Source organism: Tamandua tetradactyla, chromosome 11 (assembly GCF_023851605.1).
Source record: "Tamandua tetradactyla isolate mTamTet1 chromosome 11, mTamTet1.pri, whole genome shotgun sequence".
Classification (NCBI taxonomy): domain Eukaryota; kingdom Metazoa; phylum Chordata; class Mammalia; order Pilosa; family Myrmecophagidae; genus Tamandua; species Tamandua tetradactyla.
The window spans coordinates 82,719,223-82,744,338 of NC_135337.1; the positions used below are offsets into that span (position 1 = coordinate 82,719,223).

A 25,116-nucleotide genomic window follows, 5' to 3' on the forward strand; every position below is an offset into this window, starting at 1 on the left:
GTCAACCCACTTCTGGTATATTGCACTTCAGCAGCTTTAGCAAACAAAATATATCTTGGTTTCATAGAAGTGGAGTGCTGTGACTTAGAAATGCCAAAAATGCTGAAAAGGCTTTATAAAGAATTAAGGGGAAGGTTCTGGAAGAAGTGTGATATGCTTGAGGAGAAAAGGCCTAATTTGCTTTAAATAAACTATTGGTAGAAATATGAACTTTAAAGATACTTCTGAGGAGGACTTAGACAGAAACGATGAATGTGTCATCGCCAACTAGCAGAAAGGTGAGTCTCATTTTAGTGGAAGACAAATTGGGAAAATTTAATCTGGGTATTGGATGGAAGGTAGAACTGAAAATGACAAAGCTGGGATACTTAGCTGAAGAGATTTCCAGATGAAATGTGGAACACGCAGCCTGGCTTCTCCTTGCAGCTTATAAGAACACGTGGCAGGAAAGGGTTAGGCTGAGGACTGAACACTTGGGTACAAAGAAACTGAAAACTGATAGTTTGGAAAATTCTGGGCTTCCAGAAAGTGAGACCCCAGAGGCTAGTACCCTCCATGAGGACTGACACAAACATGGTACAGTCAGCCATGTGAGGATAAGCTAGGCTTGGAGATGGACTTACCCAGAATGGATTTGTGGAAAATCCTATTGTCTGATTATCTTGACCCCTGTATGCTGCATACCAAGCCAACAATGGTTTTTTCCCTTTTTTTTTGCGATCTTTATAATTCGAATCACTGCCAGCCTTTCACTAAAAGGGACAGAAAAGGAACAGATTGAATGAAAAATGACTTCAAATGCAGAACCATGGAAGCTAAGGTCTAGAGCTTGGAGATCTTGGGCCAGGAGAGGGGACACATCTATTCATGTGGAGAGAGTGAATTTGCCCTGGAGTTTACAAAGGTTGGGGCACATTCCACAGGATTTGGGGAGAGCCTGGCTGCCAACTCACAATTCAGAACAGATTGAGTTGTGCGCCCTGGAGATTGCAGAGAGTCTGAGACAACCAAGATGCATGAGGAAGGTGGGACTGAGAACAACGTAGTCTCCCCAGACTTTGCCGATGTTGCAACCCTCACCCCACTGTTTGCAGAGAACAGGGCTGCTGTGTAAGCCCTTATGAAGGGTGGGATTGCTGGCTTATCAAGCTCCAAGTATAAAACATCGTTCTATAAATGACTCTCAGACTTTGAAATCAAATCGAGTATGTCCTTCAGGTTTTCAGAATTATTTGGTGACCCCTGTTTTCCTTCCAATTTCTCTCTATGTAAATGGGAATATGTATCCTATGACTGTCCCTCCTTTGTATATTGGCAACAGAAAACTTGTAAGTTTCACAGGTCCACAGGTTCACAGGACTCTTTTGCCATAGGACAAACCATGTCTGCAACTGATTTTGATGAGACTTGGTGCTTTTCGGACCTTGTTTTGTATTTTTATTCTTACTGAAATATTTTAAGGCTTTGTGATATTGTAATGGAGTGAACATATTTTGTATATTCAAAGTACATGTCATTGTGGTCCAGAGAGTGGAATGTGCTGGTTTGTAGTTATGTACCCCAGAAAGTCATGTTCTTTTAATCCAATCTTGTAGGGGCAGATGCATCGTTGGATGGGAACTTTTGATTAGGCTGTTTCCATGGAGATGTGATCTTGACCATTCAAGGTGAGTCTTAATCTGCTTACTAGTGTCCTTTAACAGTGAGACATTTTGTAGAAAGCACAGTCACTTGAAGTAAGAAACTGCCCCAGTAGAGGCAAATAGGACCCATAGGAGCAGAGAGAGCCATTTTTGAAACTAAACCAGGAGAGAAAGGCCAGCACATGTTGCCATGTGCCTTCCGATGTGACAGAGGAGCCAAATGCAATCAGCCATCATCAGTGACAGTATCCTCTTGCTGATGCATTGATTTGGACTTTTCCCTGGCCTTAGAATTGTGACTTGTAACTTAATAAATCTTCTATGTAAAAGCCCAGCCATTTCTGGTTTATCATATTCCAGCAGCTTGAGCAAATTGAAACAGGTATCGTCATCATTCCCAATTACTATCATCATGCCAATTGTCCTTTATTGGCATAAATTGAAAAGAAAATGTGGACGTCTCTCACTTCCAGCTCTCCAAACTCCATCCAAAGCCACAGTAGTAAAAACTGTGATAATTTCATGAAGATATGCATACTTTAATGGAATAAAATTGAGAGCTCAGAAACTCATATGTTTGTGGCAACTGAATTTCTGAAAGGGTTTCAAGTATATTTACTGGGGAAAAAATCGCCTCTTCAACAAATTGTGCTGGGAAAACTGGATACCCATAGGCAAAATAATGATGTTGGACCCCTACATCAAACCATATATTAAAATTAATTTGAAGAGATTAAAGGCCTAACTATAAAAGCTACAATGATAAAACTCAGAAGAAAACACGCATAACAGTGGATTTTGCAGTGATTTCTAGATATGACATGAAAATAAAATCTTTTGTTTGTCAAAGGACGTTATGAAGAAAGTGAAAAGAAAACTTATATAAAATAGGAGATAAAATTGATAACTTTATTTGTTAAGCATTTCATATATAAAGAATTAAACCCACTCAACAACAAAAACAAATAACTGTATTAAAACAAGGACAAAGGAATCAAACAGACATTACTCCAAAGAAGATATGCAAATGACTAATAAGCATGTGAAGAGATTCTTAATATATTTGGTCATCAGAAAAATGGAAATACAAACTACAATGACCTACCATTTCATACCCCCTAACCTGGCTAAAAAAGTAAAATGAAATAAAATATGTTGGCAAGGTATAGGAAAAAAAAGAGCACATCTATTGTTGATGGGGTTGTAAATGGTGCAGCAGTGGGGAAATCCTCAGAAAGTTTAACATAGGATTACCAAATGACCCCGCAATTCCACTTACTGGTTTATACCCACAAAAATTAAAAGCAGGGACCAAAAGAGAGATTTGTACACCAATATTCAAACTAGCATTATTCACAATAGCTGAGAGTGAAAAACAACCCTAGTGTCCATAGAAAGATGAATGGATAAAGAAAATTTGTTACATACCCACAATAGAATATTATTCAGCCATGAAAAAGAATGAAGTTATGATATATGCAGCAAAATCGATTAATTGAAGACATCAGGTTGAGTGAAATAATCCAGACACAAAAGGACAAATATTATAATATCTCACTGATAAAAATAATTAGTGAATGCGGACTCATAGAGTCAGAAACTAGAATAGACATTACTAGGGGTAGCGCCTGGCAAGGAATAGGAAGTTAAGTCTTAAAACGTAGAGTTTCTGTTCGGACAACGGGAAAGTTTTGGTAATAAATGGTGATGGTGCTCTGAAATATATTCTACAACTAACTGTGGTGCTGTGTTTTGAAATTTCTTTTCTTTTTTTTTTTAGTATATATGTTATTTTTCACAAAAAAAGAAAGAAAAAAAATAGACTGTGATGATAAAAAAATATTTATTCCTTCTAGCCTCCAATGGTCTGGAGCAGCTAGAAGGAAAAATCTGAGAGGGTCATATGGCAGCTTGTGACAAACTCTGGGATCTTTCCTTAACTACTTGTTGAAGAGGGCTTTCAAAACTATTGCTTCTTTATTTATTTGCTTTGTATATATGTTATACAATTCAATAAAAAAGTTACTAAAAAAAAACAAAACAGTGACTCTTATGCAAGCAACATCAAACCTCCCGATTTTGTCATCGCCAACACATATAATGGTTCCTTTTCCATCAGTGTCTTTTTGACTGTTGAACTATAGCACCACTTCCCCCTCTAAAGTTCAGAATAGGGCATGCCTCAGTTCCTTGCCACGAACTTACTAGGAAATCATTCATGTATATTTTTAGTATTCTACTAGTTAAACAGCCTTAATTTATTTTCTGCTTTTAGGATCAAGTTTTCCATCCTTGTTCCATATCATGATAATTTTCTTAGAAGATTTAGTTTTCTATGATACTTTAGTGTTTTCATGGCAGAGATTAAAATGAATCATTTATAGATTAAAGAATACTTTCTAGAAATGCAAAAAAGAATGGTAGTGGTGGTGACATAACATCGTGAGTGTAATTAACAGCAGGGAATTATATATTTGTGGTTGAAAGGGGAAATTTTAGGTTGAATATATGCTATTAGAATAAAAATTTTTAAGAAATCCTTTGAACTGTATAACACAGTGAATCCTAAATTAATCCGTGGACTTCAGTTAATAGTACAATTATAAAAATGTGCTTTCATCAGTTATAACAAACATACCACACCGATGCAAGTTGCTAATAATAGGGTGATATGTGGGAATAGTGTATATTATGCATGAACGCTCTGTAAACCCAGAATGGTCTTTTTTCCTGAATGAATTCTGATATAGGCCAATAAGAAGATACCTAGGATGGGAGAAGATAAGACATGCATCTTATTCAACAACTGAATGACTGACAACAGACAGGAAAAAAAAAAGCTTAAAATCTCTCCAAACATTGCAAGTGAGGACTTGGTACTCCCAAATGCAGTGACTGCCGGAAGCAGCTGATCTTTGGAGAAATCATCTTATTGGTAAGAAACTCAGTTCTCAGTTACTGAGAATTTTGCTCACTTGTCTCCTCTGTTTTCTTCCCAAATATTTTATTTCATTGTTGTTCTGTGTTATTTGTCTAGATATTCCATCCAAATCATACTTTCTAAAATTAAGGTTGTTTTGCTACAAATAATTAAATCTCTTAATAATCACTTTATTTTGACCTCACATTTCCATCTTCTGAATCTGACCAGTTTCCCAAGACATAAATTTCAAGTTGGATCCTAATTTAAACTCATGTAAATATTAACTTTATAAAAATTAACAATTTCTGTATACTAAATTTTTTTTAAGAAAGTCACAATTTCATTGCAATTTTATCGAGATATAGTGATGTACCACCCAATCCATCAGAAGTATACAATCAGTAGTTCACAGTATCATCACATAGCTATGCATTCATCATCATGACCAATTTTGGAACATTTCATTACTACATAAAAGAAAAAAAAAATCCAAAACAGCTCATACTTCTTATTCCACCCTATTATTGATACCCTAGTATTGATGTGTTACATTTGTTACTGTTGATGAAAGAATATTAAGATATTACTATTAACCATTGTCCATAGGTTACAATATGTATATTTCCCATATACTCCTCTATACTAAATATTTATTAATGGTTATACATAAGAATCTGTAGGAATGTTTTCTGTAAGAGTCAGACTGAAACAGAGAAGGACTGCAGGGATGAACTAAATAATTGTTACCCATTTTTAGCTATCAGGTATTGACTACCTGCTATTTGCCAAGCTCTGTGCTCAGTCCTTTGTGTGGATATTCTCATTTAACACTATAAGTATTAATTTCATTTCACAGTGGATGACATTGTGGACCATAAAGGTTAAGAAACGTGACACAAGTCAAACAGCAAATGCAAGAGTCAGACTTGGACCTGGGAAGTTTTATTTCAGAAATCAGACACCCCTGTGGTTTGAAGGATAAAATATTGGTAGCTTCAAATAGAAAATATGAAATTATGAGTTCAAAACTGATGTATTAAAAGAAGGTAGATGTATAAAAAAACTGATGTATTAAAAGCATTATTTGGGAGGTGCTCAGGATAGAGGTAAAAAGCAGTGATCATTCAAGATTTTCAAAGGTTTTTGGTAAATGATCTTCATCATGATAATGATAGGTAGATGTTAAAAGCTTTAATAACATTATTTTATTTAATTTTCACGACTGACCTTGTGAGGAAGTTGTATTTATTATATGCACTTTTTAGTTGAGCACCTAATGGTTAGTTAAGATAGTCACAGTTTCCCAAAGACCCACAGCTAATAAATGCCATAGACAGGAGTTAAATGCTATTTAAACTGACATGGGGCTTTCACCTTTAACAGCTGTATGCCATTGAAATCTTTCAAAATGTTAGGCTATAGAAAGGATAGAGGTTATTTACTGTTTGTATGGAGCGCCACCTCCAGTCAAGGACATGTCCTCCATTCTGGAAATTAATAGTTCCCTTCATACCCCCTTGCTTGACAGGCTGCGAGCCTTAGGAAAAGCCCAGCAGTTCCTGTGGCGGCAGCTCTCCACCTCCTACCAGCCAGGAGACAACAGAACTCCGCATCAATATCAGGTGGGAGACTTCGTCTACGTCCGCCGCCACCAGGTACAGACTCTTGAACCTCGCTGGAAAGGACCGTATCAGGTACTCTTGACCACCCCCACCGCAGTCAAGGTTGGTGGCATCGCATCCTGGATCCATGCATCTCACCTCAAACCTGCGCCTTCGCCCTCTGAGTCCCAGTGGAAACTGGAAAAGACTGACAATCCTCTCAAGTTGCGGATTCACAGGGCTACTACTCCTTCTCCTCCTTCCCCCAGGGGAACCCAATTCCAACCCGCATAAGCCTTGGAAATGGACAATATCCAGATGGGAAGATGGGAAGACTATAAAAACTTGGGAGGGAGCAGGGGAGCCTTCTTTTCTAATGACCCCTTGTAGTCTTACCATTCATAGGGAGCAGGGGAGCCTTCTTTCTAATGACCCCTTGTAGTCTTACCATTCATTAATTGTGTTATAGGACCATGTATTCTAAATAGAATTATACAGTTTTTATAAAGGCAGATTGGAAATGTCAAATTAATGCTCATCAGACAACAGTACTCAGTATTAAATAACCCAGAAAATCTCTAAGATTAGAGATATGTACAAAAAGGAGTGGGAAATGTAAAGAAGGATTTTATAAAGCTTAACAGTAGCTAATTTTTCCTGCTTAATTTAGCTATTTACATATATTTTAGCTTCTGAATGATAGAAATATCCAGCAAAAGCATTTGTGTCATTTTATATTCACTGCTATGCATTTGGTGTGAGTTAAGAATTGTAAAGAAAAGAGTTATGGGCCCCATCCGGCTAAGAAAAACAACCCGGGACTTCCCAGGGGCGGTTATCTGCTGCCTTGGTTATGCAAGGTTATCTGCTGCCTTGGTTATGCAAGGTTATCTGCTCCCTTGGTTATGCAAGGTTGTAACTGCCGGAGGAAGTTTATCTAAGAATACAACTGAGAAGGTTGAGTAAGGGAGTTTTGCACAATGAGACAGCTGCTTCTTGCATAAAGCAGCTCCCAAGACTCATGCGCGAAAAATGTTTGTTACCTGCTTCTTGCAAAATGTTTGTTATCTACTTCATGCAAAATGTTCGTTATCTACTTCCTGCATAAAGCAGAACCTGTAACTCATGTTCAACCCTCAAACCCCACCCCCTTATCCTGGCCCTTAAAAGGCTTCCCAAACCCAGGCTCGGGGCTCTCTGTTCCTGCGTGTTCAGTGAGCCCCACGCATGTGTGGTAAATAAACCCCTTGCGTGTTGCATGAGAGAACGTCTCTTGGAGTCCTCCTTTGCGTGGCAAAACTCTCAAATTCTTGCACCTTCTTTTCTCCTTCTGGGATACCCACAACATGTATTCATGTGCTTCATATTGTCATTCAATTCCCTGAGACCCTGCTCATATTTTTCTATTATTTCCCCAATATTTTCTTTTGTGCATTGAATTTCAGATGTCCATTCCTCTAGCCTGCTAATCCTTTCTTCTCCCTCTTCAAATCTATTGTTGCAGGTTTCTGTTGTTTTTTCATCTCTTGTATTGTGCCTTTCATTCCCATAAGTTCTGTGATTTGTGTCTTCAAACTTCAGATTTCTTCTTTTTGTTTGCTCAGTGCCTTTTTTATATCCTCCCTCAACTCATTGATTTGACTTTTGATGAAATTTTACACATCTGTTTGAACAACCTGAATTAGTTGTTTCAGCTTCTATATTTCATTTGAATTGTTGGTTTACTTCTTTGACTGGGCCATATCTTTGATTTTCCTAGTATGACATTAGTTTTTTTGCTGGCCTCTAGGCATTTGATTTCTTTAATTAGTTTATTCTGGAGGTTGCTTTCATTCTTTTATGTAGGATTTTCTTGCTGGATTGAATATACTGATGTGCACATATTTATTGTGCCCTCACGCAGGAACAGCTTTAGGGAGTGTAATCAAAGCAAGATTATTTTTGAATATCTGTCATGCCAGCAAAGCTACATGTTCTATTTTCAGGTCTTTTCGGTCTCTTGAGTCAAAATCCTTGAGAACAATTGCTTCTGTAATTTGCCACATTAGCAGAGCATGCTGTGCCTATGCCGCATGTCCTCGACTTCCTGCCAACTTCCAGAGCCCTTGTGGTGGTCTCCAACAGACAAGCTTTATTCTTCCCTTGCCTGGTCAATGCTGGAGCCTCAGATGCCTTCCAGTTCTATCTAATGAGCCATTAAGGAGTAGGAAAAAAAGTCTTTTCAGAGCTGGACACCCCCACTCCTTGGATTTGTCAAGCTAGAGCTTAAGTTGGTACATGGTTCTGTGTATCTCTAGGCTGTATGTGTCCCCTTTTGTTGGGGTTTAGCCCTTTTCTAGCATTTTGTGCTGTCTGACTCAAAAAGCCTGTTTTTTTCCCATAGCCCCACCCTGACTCTGCCAGGGCAAGAAATCTTAGTACCTTTAGTGCTTTATTCCATGTTTATCTGTGTTTGAGGCCTATTTTCAGTCATCAGAATTTGTTCATTAATTCCACATTAATTCCACATGGAGCTTGGTTGAGCTAAACCGTTCCTGCTAGTAAAGTCTGTTTCCTTTCCACTTGGGGAACCAGCCTGCCATCACTGTGGGGACTGGCACCAGCCTCCGTGGCTGGGGGGATTTACAGTTCTGTGTGGGGTCTCAGCCGTTCCACCTGGTCCAGACTGGTGTACGCCGTGTGTCCAGCCACTGGTGTAGCCCAAGTAGTTATTCTGTAACCTTCCTGGCTATTCACTAGGTGCCCTGGAGGATGAACTAAATTCCACACCTCACGAAGCTGCCGTCTTGCCCAGAATCCCCATGTAGTTACATTTTGATTCTCAAAAGCAATGACTAACAATTCCCTCTTCACCTTTCCTGAAAAATCCCTATGTTTTAAAAACAATTCAACTCAATGTCACCTTCCATGAAGAATTGCCTGATTTGTGAAAATGCTCATGCATATTTACTCTGATAATTTCTAAGTATATACACTGTGACACCTTTCAGATTCCCCTGATTATTACCTAACTGTGATTTCTTGGAGGACTGTGACTTTATCCTAATCAAATCTGCATGTACAGCACATTGTTGATATCTTAGACTAGAAAGATAAGACAAAATGCCCACCCATTTATGAAATGATTTCTTCAAGATTATTCTGATATAATTTTTAAGGTGTAGTGCTTGTCACTTTGGACTCAAGATGATTAGCAGGCATACTTTCAAGCAACCACATTTTGTTACCATTATAATGCTGTATCTGTTATTCTGTGATCAAGGTGAATATGTGTCACTGTGGAATGCTGAGTTTGCTTGCCTACTTCAATGTATGGTATTAAAGAATATATTCCTGTTGCAAGAAGTACTTCATTTGAATGTAAAGGCCTGAGTATAAAGATGCCAGATAGGTGACTCCAATTGGAATGTTATATTGACCATCCAAATGAATATATTGAATGGGTAATCGAATAAATAGAAAATAATGAAGAAAAGTGACAGTTTTAGCTAATCTCAGATCCTTTTCCATTTTATTTGGAGACTCACTAGGGAGTGAGAGAACCTGGGTTGCAGAATTTTCTCCATTCATGCCTGTCTGATTCACTATTTCTCCCACTGGACACAAAATACAACCAAAGCAGCAGGTAGCTTTTCTTTCCTGAGTGGTTTTACTGAATCCAGGGGCACAGTTTGTTCTATCTAAAGATTTGGACGTCTAAAAGAAGAGAATCATTGATAATAATTAAATGTTATCACAAATTTAAAAATAATACTTTACTATGAATAATGTTGAATAATTCATAATATTAATTAGTAGTTAGATTCAGTTGTCAACTTGGCCAGGTGAAGGCACCTAGTTCTGTTGCTGTGGACATGAGCCAATGGCATGTGAAGCTCATCTTTTGCTGATTACATCTGCAGTCAGCTAGGAGGCATGCCTGCTGCAATGAATGACGTTTGACTTAATTGGCTGGTGCTTAAATAATAGAGCTCAACCTAGCACAGCCCAAGCAGCTCGGCATTCCTCATCTCAGCACTGACAGCTCAGCCCAGGCCTTTGGAGATGCAGAAAGGAATCACCCCGGGGAAAGTTGTTGGAACCCAGAGGCCTGGAGAGAAGGCCAGCAGGGACCACCCTGTGCCTTCCCACTATGAAAGAACCTCAGATGGAAGTTAGCTGCCTTCCTCTGAAGAACTAACAAAATGAATCCTCTTTTATTAAAAGCCAATCTGTCTCTGGTGTGTTGCATTCTGGCAGCTAGCAAACTAGAACGATGAATATTAGTTTAAATATCTCAAATTTATTTTAGAGATCACCTATAAAATTTGATTATGATTGATATACTCTGGAAGGGCAAACTAAGATCAAGGTCTATCTTTTTGATACAAGTTAAAGAGAATAAAAGTTCTTTGCTGAAAGGAAAGCAAATTCCCAAAGATAACTTAAATTGTATAAATGATTCACCAAAATTCTAGGTCATTGAAAAGTGTTATGCATTCGAGGCAGTCTGTATGTAAAAACAAAAACAACAACGCTATGAGATTCATATTCTTTTAACCTCTTTGGCAATTTATTAAATTGATTTTTTTATGAAATTGTGTACTAAAGCATTTGATTCACAACGCCATCTAATACATAAAACATTTCAGCATTTGGTAATATCCCCTTAATTAAAAGTATGCTTTCGTTATCCCTTGTACGGCAAGTAAGGAAAATTACAATTTATTAATGTAGAGTTTGTACTAAGTTACTTAATAATTTCACAGTTATTCTCCTATCTAGTGTTGTTTTTTGGTAAGGATGACAAATTAACCCATGATTAAATGGTCTGCACCATTGTTGAGTCCAACAGGCCACACTGTCATCTCATGTATGATAAAATGTTCACCACATGGATTTTTGGAAACAAATGCTATTTTGACTTGAAATCTAAGAACACAAGGAAATTTCAAAAAGTTCAGAATTTCATAGTGTGACACAGAGTTTATTTTCAAATTCAGCAACCTGACAAACGACTGCAGTGTTGTTTTTAAACTGGAGGGAGTCTAGGAATGGATAGAGCTAAAAGAAGACGTATTTGAAAGCTAAACAACATGGACATCAGGAGCAGAATGTCAAGGTGTTAACTGATAGAAATACCTGGGTGCACAGCTGTTCAACATTCCTCCCGACTCCTTAGTGCTCAGGCTTTCTGAACAGGTACCCTTCAGGGAGCATCCACTCTCCTGCATGCTCACGAATGAAGATCCCCCTCTCCTGCCTGCCCAGGAGACATCCCTCGTGTCTTTGAGAGTTCACTAGTGCAGGGCCTCATCTTCCTGCCCTTAGACTCTGGCTCCCTTCTTCAGAATGTGGATGATTTATTAACCTGCAGTCCTACTAGGGAAGCCTCCCTCATGGACACCATTGCCAAATGGGGATATCTAGTGTCAGCTTGTAAGGCTCAACTTGCCTGCAAATAGTTCTTTACCTTGGGTTTATCCTCAGCCCATGGGAGCGCTCTTGTCACCCCAAAGAGTCCAGATTATATGCTTAGTGCTACCACTGATCGAGAAACAGGTAATAGCCTTCTTGGAGATGACAGGATATTGCACAATCTGGATAACCCATGTGATGTTTAGGTTCTGGTGTCAACTTGACCAAGAGATTATGCCCAGTTGTTTGGTCAGTCAAGCACTGCCTTGACTGTTGCTGCAAGGATATTTCATGGCTGGTTGATAAGCTGGAAGGCTGGAGTATTAAATCATCAGTCAGTTGATGCATCTATGGCTGATTACATTTGTGATCAACTAAGGCGTGTCACTCACAATAAGATAACCCAATCATCTGAAGGCTTTTAAGAAAGAAAAGAGACTCTTTCATTCCTTCTTCAGCCAGTGAGCCTCTCCTGTGGAGTTCATCCAGACCCTTCATCAAAGCTGCCGTCTTCACTACTGCCCTCCAGATGTTAGAATCTTCCATTCCCACAATTGCATGAGGCACCTTTACACATCTCATATTTGTAGGTATCTCCTGTTGGTTCTGTTTCTCTAGAGAACCCTAACACACCCCAATTTGGAGGAACTGCATAGCCTGTGTGTGAAACCATCAGGGGTGTAGACAGTGCCCCCTTGGAATGGGGTGCTGAATAGCCTGCCTGCCTTGGGCCTGACACATAAATAAGCCCCTTTACCTACGTGTAACTGAAAAGAAAGGGTATCATTAGGAGTCTTAGTACAAAACTTGGAAACATTCCCCGACCTGTGGCATACTTTTCAAAGCCATTAGATGCCACATTACAGGGATGGCTGCCCTGCCTCACAGCAGCAGGGTCCTGCAAGCTGACACAGGGACAGACTCTACCAGTGTATACTCCTCACCAAGTCAGAGACATGCCAGAGGCAAAAGGACCTCAGTGGCTTTCAAATAATAGGCTCCTGAAATATCAGGCCCAGTTCTTAGACACACCAGACGTTCAAATCCAAGTCTGAACCACTCTAAGCACAGCTACCCTATTGACTGCAAGTCCCAGATCAGGAAAATGTACCCCTAGGACACAAATGCACAGAGGCACTAGTTCAGAATTATTCTAGCAGGTCAGCTCTCCTGGCCCACATAACCCAGACTTAGAATGATTTCTGGATGAGAGAAGCGTTGTGAAAGGAGTTAGAAAGGCAGGCGATGCAGCTGTCTTTCTCCTGGAGATTATGCAACAAAGTCTCAACCTTCTGGACCCTCTGCACAAGGGGCTGAACTCAGTGGCCTCTCTAGGGGTATAGCATTAGCAGCTGGGAAGAATGTTAATCTGTCTCGCAAGTTTCAAACAGATGTTGCAAACGACCACAGTGTGCCAAGCCCAAACCAACAGTAGTTTTAAAAACCTTATGGAGTGCTCTAGGCTCTAAGTCTGTATAAAAGCTTTTCCTAGTAAATGACTTTTTTCCTGAAGATTGAGAGGATGATCAAATGAGAGGGAGCAGATGTAAATAGAAGTTAGGATGTAACAAATAACTGTGACTCTGACTTATTATGTAGATATTTATTTTTAGTGTCTAGTGTTTTAGAATAGCCAGAAAGAAATACTTGAAGTGATTTAACCCTAACCAGTACTGGACTTTGATATTGATTATAAAACTACATAGCAAAAACAAACAAACAATAAAAGTTGGCTGCCCTTATTGTTTGGAGTTACTTCTGGAGGTTTTATTACTTTTAACAGATTCAAATGTATTTCTGACAATACTAAACTGTCTTAAAGAAACTTAGGTAACCTACCTCTATGGCAAGTCTTAAAATTTCATAGAGTCCATATATATATGTAATAATACTACACTCTCTTAGGTAGCCTTAGGTAACCAGTCTCTATTTTCCATTGATGGATATTTGCCTTATTTCCAGATTTTGGCCAATCCCAACGAGGCTGCTATAAACTTCGGGTCTGTGCTTTCCAGCGCTCATAAGCACTGATATCTGAATAACATATCTTACTGAGTTCAAGTTTAAAGGGGAACCACCAACTTATCCCCCTAACAGGGGTGCAGGGGCGTTCCCATTGCTCGGAGGCGTCTGAGCACCTGCTATGGTTGGACACTTTCATTTGTAACCGGTTGGGGGTGTGCAGATCTATCAAGGTGGCTTTGTGATTCCCCAGTGACTCCTGAGGTTCAACAGTTTTCATGAATTGATGCATTTGTATTTTCCAAATTATTTTGCCCATCTTTCTGTAGGACTGGCAACGTTGCTCTCACGGATTTGATGGGCTTTTTAAAAGAGCAAGTATTTAGAGAGGGACAAGGACAAGAAATCAGAAGTTCCCTAACGGTTCTGGAGAGGAACTGTCGTTGGGATGGCATGGGGGGGCGGAGGTGGGGGAGGGGCATTCTAACAACACTCACGGGGCGGGGTTCCACTGTCACGTGCCAGGAGGAAGGCTTCTGATTGGGCGAGGGGGGAGATATAAGACGCCGGGTTGCTAAGGTAGCGGCCAAACGGGAGAAGGCGGAGAGGAGGTCTGATCCTCCTCCACCTGCTCCTAGTGCTCCTGAGCGTCCGACCGTACCTGCTTCTGTATCCTGACATTTCACCTGCTGACCCGATTTTGAGCCCATTTTCCACACTCTCTGCCTAATTTTCCCACTCAGAACCCTCTGCCTTTTCCCCTGATTCCTCCACTTCCATCCCCCATCCCAAGTACCAGTTCCGTGCCATCCTTCCTGTCCTTTTCCTCCCCTTCCTCATTCTCTACCCTTCCCCCCTCCTCACCCACCCCTTCCCCCTCCTCACCCACCCCTTCCCCCTCCTCACCCACCCCTTCCCCTTCCTCCACGGGCCACCCCTGCCCTCCTCCAAAATGGGGTCTCTGGGGCTCCTCTTTTGGCTCCTCCTGGTCCAGTCATCCTGGTCAATGTTGGGTCACCCAAATGCCAGTGTGAGTAAATGTTGCGCTTGCCTTACTTCATTTTAACTGGGTTGTCACATTGCGATTTTAAATGATGAGTTTCCCTGGGGGTATTTGAGGGGAGATAGGTCCTCTTTGCAGGGGTGCTGGACAACAACCCATCTGCCATCTGTCAATATAGATTGATAGTCATTTTGTAGAATATTATATAAAAGGAACGTATAGTAGGTAGCTTTTTTTTTTCTGGGCTCTTTTACTCATAATAATCATTTTGAAACTTAGCTGATATCGCATGTATTAACAGTTTGCTCCTTTATCAGTGGGTTTTACTCCATTCGTGTATATAACAACCTGTTAATCCATGGCCTTGTGGAAGGCACGGAGACTGAGGGTTCCACTTAAAGGTGCCACATTCACAATTTCCAGTAACAAAGCCAGCTAAGCACAAAACACGAAGCTCTCAACGTTCCATCTTCCTCGAAACAGTGGAATCCATTGGAGATTTTTGAGGGACATGGTTATGTCTTAGAGCCCATTTAAGATTTCTATGAGTGGTTCTTTGTACCTCTTATATTGTACAGTTTTTGTTATTTCAAGTATTGCTGTTTCAACTAGTTGATATCTTATAGGACCATTTTCGAATTGGACCCGATATTTATGGATTTCCACTGGTGGCTGTCAATGTTGCTGTCTTCTTGGGCATTATTTCCATTGTCATGTTCTTAAGGATATGTATTCCAGATGTGAGTATTTCAATTAACTCGCAAGCATACTGTAAGTCATAATAAACCTAAACGTTTTATAGTTGTGGTCTTTTTGTTTCTTTTAGGGTACTAACTTGAATGCAAAAATGATGTTTGAAATTGAAGCTAAACTGGTAATATCATTAGTTTAAATTTTGGAGGTAAAGCACTTGGGGAGCCCCATCGACTTATCAAACAAACAAACAAAAAAAGAAAAAGAAGCAAATGAAAAACCAAACAAAAATTCAATAAATGTTTTCTCTAATAAGGGGATACTCACATAAAATAAGAATGAAATGTGACCCCCACCATACAACATCCAAGAAATAAAATAAAATAAAAAGGAACTCAGGGAACAAGACAGCTGTATAAGATCAAAGTGAAAACTTCAATTTAAAAGTGCTTTCTATTGAAAGTGAAATACTGAGTATTAGCTGGGCACTTTGATTTACTGTTAGTGGAACTGTGAATCCTTACAATACTCCTGGAAAGAAATTTCGTATTATCTAATGCAAGGCCTTAAAAATATTTACACACTTTTATCCAGCATGATCCTACTGCTAGAAACCTACAAAGTTTACCTTCCTACTTTTTTTTGATTGCACTTTTGAAAGTTCTTATAAACACTGAGACAATGTATTTCTCTAGTCATAGAGATACATAGAAAAAGAAGAAATCGTTTCATGTGCTAAAATAATTGCATCATAAATTTACAATATAACTGGATAAAACCTGAAGTCCTACTTAACCTGAGCCCAACACTAGATCCTTGAATTCACAGTTCACTCTTATGTAGTGAAGATACTCCAGGCATAGAAGCATCTTCCTCTACATGCTTTTTGCACATCCCCTACTCTCTCCTTCGTTACCCTTGAGAACTTCCTTCAGATGAAGAGTGCTTTCTAGGCTGATCTTCCTGGATGCATTGTTCAGTAACACTATATGTTTCCATGCTACAATAAGTTTCCATTATTACAAGTTTTTTTGAGCTGCCTCAGCAGCTAATCGCCACTTACAATATTTGAATGGGAGAATATGTTCTAGGTAATAGACTGTTCCTTTACCTGGTGTTTCAATAGGTTCCTGCTTATATTTGATGGAGCTATACTTCAGTGATGTCATTTGGGGATAGTTGGGGTTTTGGAAGAACATTTTGCCCTCTCCAGAAGATTTTTTCATATTGGAAGGGTCTGTCACTAAAGTGGGTTAGGCAGATGGAAGTATCTGATGTTCTGGAGAGGCTGAGCCCTCTAGGTTTCAGGACTTCACTGGACCATGATCCGTGTGGAAGTTGCAGGTTTCTGGACTTGTATGGAACTCTTGTGGAATCTTATATATCGCCCCAGGTGTTCTTTAGATTGGCTGGATGGTTTTGGTAGGGGCTTGGCAGGTTATGACAGGTAACAAGGTCTAAGTGAAGCTTGCATAAGAGCAACCCCCAGAGTAGCCTCTCGACTCTGCTTGAACTCTCTCTGCTACTGCTACTTTATTCGTTACACTTCTTTTCCCCCTTTTGGACAGGATGGAATTGTTCATCCCAAGGTGCCAGGGCCGGATTCATCCCTGGGAGTCCTCTCCCACGTTGCCAGGGAGACTTTCACCCCTGGATGTCATGTCCCACGTAGGGGGGAGGGCAACGATCTCACTTACAGAGTTGGGCTTAGAGAGAGTGAGGCCGCATGTGAGCAACAAAAGAGTCCTCCAGAAGTAACTCTTAGGCATGCCTATAGGTAGGCTAAGCTTCTCTGTTATCCAAGTCCATGATATTGCCTTTCCTTTGTTTGCTCACGGGCTTTTAAAACAATCCTGGTTCTGAAACTCATGTTTTCATCTGGACGTGGACAAATAAGTGCTTTGAGGTTATTGATGCTTTAGTGTATTTATTATAAAAATGTCTCCCATTCTCATTATTAAAAATGAGTAGATTTGTTCATGTTTAGAAATGAGGAGAAAGATTTTTATCCCCAAACTGGGGATAAATTTTATCCCCAAATTAGGGATAAGGTAAATTAGGTATTTACCTTAGTGCTTTTGTCAGAAAATGGTAATGAAGTATTACATACCATTTAAATTATGTTTTAAAAATCTTTCTTTTTTTTTCATTGTTTGGATTAATTATCCTAAACCCACCCAATATTAAAACTTCACTTGGACATAATTTTGACAGTTTATCTGGAATTAGCAGATTTGTAATTCTTCTAACCAGTTTGCAATTCTTCTAAAGTAAAAATCAGTCTCTCATAAGAATATTCATTAACTATTTTGACATTAAATTTAATATTATTTACTTTCTTCTAGGTGGGGCACAGATTATATTCAGGTAAGATTTTAGCTTATGTTTTCTGTGAAAGAGTTTCTCAATATTGGTGCTTGATGTGGGTTTTAATTCAGTTAGAATAAAATGCCATGAGTTAAGATGTCTGGTTTCTTGATAACTGGAAAATGTTAAAATTCCTGGTCTGAATGAAGAAGAAGGTAGCATTACTGCCAACAGGAAAAAGGGACTGAGAGGAGGGACAAATTATGGGGGTCTGAAGAACAAAAGTTCAGTTTAGAAAAGCTTAGGGAGAAATTGATGACATTAGTCTGAGTTTTGGGGTGATAGGTGACTGGCACAATCTGGATCTAGGGACAAATGAGACACTATTGGTGTATGCCAAGGAAATTCAGGCTCAGAAAAGGTTCCAGTATTGCTGGGTAAAGTAGATGTGTAATAGATGTTTGTACCAGATGATAAGAAGTTTAAGTGGTGGGAACCATTAATTCTAGTGGAGAATGATTAGAAATGGGCATGATGCAAAATGGGGGTAATGAACTCCACACACGCATCATATGTCGGGGTAATTAAGTATTGATGTCTGTCGAAACTCAGGGTTCCAATACATTGCATATCAGGGTCTGATGTGAGAAGTAAATGCCAGTCAGGAAAGTCTGAAATTCTAGGTGCTATTCGAGGCTCTTTGCCCCCATAATACCAGATCATGCCCCTTTACTGCTGGTACATCAGGGCAATTCCTTCTTATTCATTTCTTCTAATCTTCTTAGGGACAGTTTTACAAGTCAAAGAAGAAATCTCAGAGGCTATGAAGGAACACAAAATAATCAGAGAAAAATTATCTGAATACAAAGATAAGGTATATATAGATTTTGCTATTTCCAGGTTTCAATCTTGAGCTCTTTCCATGGGTCTTATTATTCCATTCTTATTGTAGGATTTCTTTCATTACAGTGTCTTCTATCACAGTTTGTTTTCTATAAGCATTCTAAATCTGCGGCCAGCATCATAAGTATAGAGTATTGTGTTCTTTACTTCTGTCAGGGCTCATGTACTCGGGGCTTGGTTTCAACACCACTGTCATTTATATTTTGAACTCTGAGTCCTTTATTATATTTTTTAAAGATCATCAGACTGAAGGATGATGTGGGGGAACTCCGCAGAGTAAAAATCAGTCTCTCGGAAGAACTGAATTCATACAAGGTAAAAGTATCTTCTTCATCCTGGATCACACCTTAAAAATGGAAGTAAAAGTGTTGCATAATCATTACTAACCTGAATATGTTTCGTGTAGGGTAACAACAAAATGCTCAGTGGGGGGTGGGCCATGGTGGCTCAGCAGGTAAGAATGCTTGCCTGCCAAGCCCGAGGACCCGGGTTCGATTCCCGGTGCCTGCCCATGTAAAAAAAAATTAAAAATTAAAAAAATAAAAAAATAAATGTTCAGTGGAATCATCAAAATCATAAGTGATGTGTTTGAAGGAATGCAAGTCCCATCGGAACTGGAGGGAGGTCAGAAGATCAAGGACCAAGAGTTGGTAAAAGTGTTGTTGCTAAATCTTTCCACGTTTTGGTGTTTGAGGTTTTGTTTGCACATTGGGTGCAAAATTTCTCAAAATCTCTTTTGCGATTTTTAGGCAAATCGTGCAGTGCCAATGTTCCAATACGGCTGCGAGGCTTGGCCCCCAACCACTGTACCCTGGAAGGTAGGTGCTTATTGAGGAGAAAGTGTGGCTTAATGTAAATGCTCCCACATTGGAAGGTAAGGAATGGTTTCCTGATTTCTGGACTTGGGCCCTTTCTTTCAGCCTCCCAACCGTGTTTTCAGGTCCCTGTGCCCACAGTGCAGTACCCAATCTTCTCTACTTTTCAGAATATATTAAAGAAGTGCAAGCTGAACGTGATGCATTGCGCTCCGAGATCAGGGCATTAGAAGAGGAAAGCAAAAGTCTGGCAGTAAACATTGAGAAGCTCCGAATGTACCTGTCAGAGTAAGATATTCTTGTGTTCGCTGCCTCATATAGTCTTGTGTGAACGACTGTGTGGACCAATGTAGATAAGTTTGTCATTTTTCAGAGAAGTTAATGCCATCTATGTTCCATATATAATCAGTATAAAACTATTTTTTTTCCCTTCCTAACGGTGTCTGAGATTCTTGCTTGTAATTTACTTTTGGAGGAAGGAGTTGGTTGCCACCAGTTTCTCCTGTTCAGATGCTATTGTCATTTCGATCATCCATACTCTTTCATAAATTTCTGCAAATTATTTCGCCCTTGCATTCTCTGTGACCAAGTTAACATTGGGATTTTTCTTTCATTTACTGTACTTGGCCTTAAAACTCTTGAGTGTTTGGTGTGAAGCGTTCAGAATGAAATCTTTAAAACAGTGTAAAGAAAAAATAGCCATCGACCATGCCATGTATTTCAGACTTACTAGATGGAAAATATTCAGAAGAAATATTGTATAATATCACAAAGGTAAGGGGTTGGGAGTTACAAAATACAAAGACATCTTTGCAGAGTATACTTGGGTAATTCATTAGGGTATTGAAATATACATCACATTTTGAAATTAGGTAACTTCAAAATAGATACAACTTTATAGTGCATTTTGAAATCTCACTCTACAAAATAACTGATTTGACATTGGGATTTCTGTCGCTGTTGCTGTTTCTGTCTACTCCTATTCTTTATATTTTCTGTGTATATGACCATCACTGAGAACAGTTTAGTATTTTCTTTGGACTCAGGCAGCTACTGCCTGATGCTAGTAAACACTGAAACTGGACTACCCACTTTATCCCTCTCTCTCTGCTTAGCAAACAGCCAGTTTATTCTTTCTCCAAAACTTTTTGAGGTTCACACTTAATGTCTGGCCTTGACAGACTCAGGTCTCTTTGCAGTGTTTGTTTTTAGGGCTCAATCTCTCCACCAGTGGTCATTCAGTCACCTAAAGAAATATTGTTTTCCTTCTTGGTGTAGATTTGGTGCCTCCAACAACCATTCAGTTTGCTGTTTCATGGCTGCCCTATTCTCCTTCCCACAGCCACTTCCTTAGCTCAGGGTCAATCATCTTTCCTGCCCAGTCTCCTAGGGACTTTGTCTGCAATTTCATGTCCCTCTTGCATCTTCAAAGCCTCAATCCATCCACTCCACAGCTGCTGGAGTGAAATTTCTAGACTACGTACTAAGTATATCATTCCAAGATACAATCTATATAGGACGCTCTAGGGTGCATGGATGGTTCAGTGGTATAATGCTTGCTTTCCATGCAGGAGACCCGGGTTTGTTTCCTGGACCATGCACCTAAAGAAAAAAAACCCATATATAGGATGCTCCATGCAGCCACGCAGCTGGGTCCAAGTGTAACTGTGCTTTTCCTATAGCTCCCTTCTAGGAATGAGTTACAACCAACCTTCAGAGTCAACAGGACCACCAGAAACCTTTTAATATCTGTGTCTGCTGTTCTCTCCTGAGCAAAAATGTCCAGTTACATTCTTAGTACACAACAACCCCCTGCCCACTGAGGTTAAGTCCTTCTGGAGAAGGATGATGCACAAATAGGCAGATAGATACTGAGGACTCACTGATACCTAAAGTAAACCCTGAATGTATGGGTTCTAAATTGGTCCCCATACACGGGACCCATCTTCCAGTGTTCTAAATCTGTCTTCAGTGTGCTCAACTCTGCTGGGAAAATCATTGATTGCATTTATAAATTCAGTTACTTTATTTTTCAGAATTATAGCTATTAGTTCTTCAATGAATTTCATAATTTTGACTTCTAATTTCCAGAACATAGAGACACACTTAAACTTCCCATTACTTACGTGGTGGTTTCTTTGTCTGGGAACCTCTGAGTCTATTTTTATTGTACTTTGGTTTCTAGTACATCACAATACCTTGTCCTGTCCTTTTTATTCTCGGTTACTTTTTTTTTACTTTTTTTATTAACAGTATGACATATGTACAAAACAAAGAAATAAAAAAGCAATAGTTTTCAGAGCACTCTTCAAAACGTAGTTACAGGTCAGATCCCAGAGTTTGTCATGGGCTACCATACGATCCTCTCATATTTTTCCTTCTAGCTGCTCCCGAATATAGGAGGCTAGAGGGCTTAAATACTTTTTTATCATCACAATCAATTTTTTCCCCTTCTGTTTTGGTGAACAATAACATATATACAAAAAAGCTATAAATTCCCAAGCACAGCACACAATTAGTTGTAGAACATATTTAATACTTTGACATGGATTACAATTTCACAATTTTAGGTTTCTGTTTCTAGCTGCTCTAAAATACTGGAAACTAAAAGAGATAACAGTTTAATGATTCAGCATTCATATCCATTTGTTAAGTCCTATCTTCTATGTGTAATTCCACTGTTATCTTTGATCTTTCTGTACATCTCTTTGGGGTTGTTTGGGCTATGGCAATTCTAAATTTTTGGTATTGGAAAGGTCTGTCACTAATATGGGGTAGGGAGAGAAACTGGGCTAGGTTTCAGGACTTATCTGGACCAGGCACCCATCAGAGGTTGTAGGTTTCTGGAAAGTTACTCTAGTGCCTGGAACCCTTGTGGAATCTTATATATTTCCCTAATTGCTCTTTGGGATTGGCTGGAATGGTCCTGGTTGGGGGTTGGCAGGTTATGATAGGTAGCAAGGTCTACCTGAAGCTTGCATAAGAGCAACCTCCAGAGTAGCCTCTCGACTATTTGAACTCTCTCTGCCATTGATTATTTTATTAATTACACTTCTTTTCCCACTTTTTGTCAGGCTGTTATTGTTGATCTCATGGTGCCAGGTCTGGATTCATCCCTGGGATTCATCTCCCACATCTCCAGGGAGACTTTCACCCCTGGATGTCATTTCCCCCATAGGGGGGAGGGCAATGATTTCATTTGTAGCGTTGGGCTTAGAGAGACTGAGGCCACATCTGAGCAACAACAGAGGTCCTCCAGAAGTTACTCTGAGGCATGCCTATAGGTAGTCTAAGCTTCTCTGCTCCCTACATAAGCTTCACAAGAGTAAGCCTCATGATTGAGGGCATGGCCTGTTGATTTGGGTATCTGCTTGCTTACTTTTTTACTGACCATTTGGGCAAAAAAATTGAAATTGAGGCATGGGATATTAATTTGAAAGAGAAAAGACTGGAATTTATTTTTGGTGGGTGATTAGGAACATTAGAAATCTTGGAGCCTTTTGAGTCAATAATTGTGATTTTTCAAAAAGGCTCAATCCCTAGAGCAGCCAGTGTATTTACTGGTCACCAGGACTCCTAATTTGTAGCTTTTCAAGTTCCCAAATGCCAGGGTGCCACCTTCTAAGCACATGCACATGTAGAAACTCTACCAAACTTGCTTGTATCTCAGCAGTCTCTTCTGGAATTCATCAGCGAACCTAGGGAAAAATACTTTGAATGCCAGTGTGACCGTAATCCTTCATTTCTTTCCACTCCTGCATCTTGCATTCATGATGCTTCACTGCAATGTCAACTCAGAGATGATTTTGCTCACATGGGTCATATTACTTGATTCTTTTTGTTCTCAGGGGCAGATCAGGTGATTCAGACCCATGACCCATGGCCTGTAGGAAACTCTCCCTGAAACTTCTCTCATGACTCAGGTTCCTGTTTATCCCTTCTCAAGATCTGGACCTCAATGGTACTTTTTATGTACCACCCTGAGAGCTCTTTTAGGGTGGGGTCTGTGCCCATACCCATCTGTATCCTGTGACTTTTCATGGCATCCACCACCGTGTAGCCCCTGCAGAGAACATCTCTGGGAGTACTGGTCAGGTAGTTAGAAATGAATGCATAAACCTTCTTCCTCCCTTGGGTGTTATTGTCCTTGATGCCTGGAGTCATTTGTGTTCCTCCTGATCCATAGAAAATCACAAGTCAAGTGGTGAATCTTTAGAACCAGAACCATGAATAAAATACAAAAGCACGAGCAAATAAATCTCAAACCTTCAGTGTCAGTGAACACAGTCTTGTTAAAGTAGATTGATGCACTGAACTCAGAGGTTTTCCAGATAAATCTGTTTCTGGGACATAAAACTCTGATGATGTGTCAGTTCAGATCACATTCAATTCAGTAGTTCCTGCCAGTACTAGTATTTCTTTGGTCTCAACCATGAACCTTGGGGTAGCTGGCAGGAGTCCCACATGTGAGCTGTGGACACTCGAGGATTGAGCAGCGTTTAGCTGCCATGCCCTGGAAGGGTCTCGCTTGGTCTGCCGGTCTGTGATGGGGCCTCTGGCCTTGGACTGAGAAATGTGGAGAAATCAGAGGCATCAGCCCGAGTCAGCCTCATGTGTCGGTTTCTGGTGACTTGGTCCATCCTGATTTTCTACAATGGAATAAAGAGAGCTTTCACCCAAGAAACTGGCCCCAGGCAGGCACATAATGTGGCTCATATTTCCTTTTTAGATTTGTTCATGCTATGTCCTAATGAATAGGAGAAGAGAGCTATGAGGGGAAGCTCTGAAATGCAGGTGAAGGAGCCAGGAATCCCAAGTTCTGACTTTTATCTCTTAACAGAAAGGCTTGGATTCTTTCCTCTGCTTGTGTTTGTAAATCCACTGGTTTATGTGGGAGGTGTGAGGGGACATTTGAATCCAGAACTCAGACTGCTGGGAGGGAAACAAAACAGGATTTTACTGAGGGAACTAGCAGTGTCATATGTTTCTTCCCTGTTCCAGGCAGCTGGAACTAAAAGAATGCAAGAAGCGGGAATATGAGAGGTGGCCATTAGCTGCAAAAGGAGAAGGCAAAAGCAGCCATGCAAGCAGTTCAGAAATACAAATGAGTTCAGCTGCTGAGCAGCAGTGGCTCTTGGAAACCCTGCTTGTGTGTTTTTTCTGTTTTAATTTTTAATCCTTTGTGCATTGGTCAGACCCAATTACCACAGAAGCATTCATAAATGGTCAGAAGACAGGTATCTTGAGAATATTCACAAGCAAAAATAATTTGTTAAGTTGACCAATTAAAGAAAAAGTTATCAGACATGTCCTGCTCTCCAATGATGGCCCAGCTATCAAGAACTTAGTTCATGCAAACATTTCTGGCGGTGTATAAATTATCATAATTCCTTGGGAAAGCAGTTTGGTGTTGGATGAATCAAAATCCATACAGATGGGTGGGCCACGGTGGCTCAGCAGGTAGAGTTCTCGCCTGCTATGCTGGAGACCTGGGTTCGATTCCTGGTGCCTGCCAATGCAAAAAAAATAATAATAAAATCCGTATAGATGATTTTGCCATTTCATAGGACCAGCAGTTACAGCCTGGGGAAATATGCAAAGAATATAATGATGGAGGATACACAATAACAGAATTACTCAGGGACAGAGTGAGAGCAGTTAAAGACAGTATAGCATATCAACTCAGAATCCAGGCAGCAAATGTTAAATAAGTTAGCTAGAAATACCTTTGATTCTCCTGCTCTATAATCATGTGAAATGTGTTTTTACATGTAGATAAAGTCCATCGGGGTACGGTTGTGAGGGCGATGAGAAGATGTTTAGAGTACTTATATTTGTATTCAGTGTTGTGCTTTAACTGATTAAAATA

General features: G+C 39.8%; 1 protein-coding gene and 1 long non-coding RNA gene across 9 annotated transcripts in view; both read left to right on the top strand.

Annotated features, from left to right (window-relative positions):
- The window catches only part of LOC143650544 (uncharacterized), a 79,873-nt gene extending 72,445 nt beyond the window's left edge, over window positions 1-7,428 (top strand). For all 8 annotated transcript variants that reach the window (XR_013159598.1, XR_013159594.1, XR_013159591.1 and 5 more), the window contains 3 exons: window positions 1,596-1,667; window positions 4,394-4,578; window positions 6,095-7,428. This is a non-coding gene — a long non-coding RNA (uncharacterized LOC143650544). The remainder of the gene's footprint in view (window positions 1-1,595; window positions 1,668-4,393; window positions 4,579-6,094) is intronic.
- A 7,021-nt stretch (window positions 7,429-14,449) lies between these two features.
- Window positions 14,450-25,049, top strand: LOC143649175 (uncharacterized). The gene is made up of 9 exons (XM_077119375.1): window positions 14,450-14,556; window positions 15,156-15,269; window positions 17,568-17,589; window positions 18,315-18,403; window positions 18,670-18,747; window positions 19,182-19,254; window positions 19,373-19,535; window positions 24,249-24,396; window positions 25,023-25,049. The coding sequence occupies exons 1-9, from the start codon at window positions 14,479-14,481 to the stop codon at window positions 25,047-25,049; spliced, it is 792 nt and encodes a 263-aa protein (XP_076975490.1). The 5' UTR covers window positions 14,450-14,478.
- Window positions 25,050-25,116: the final 67 nt, after the last annotated feature.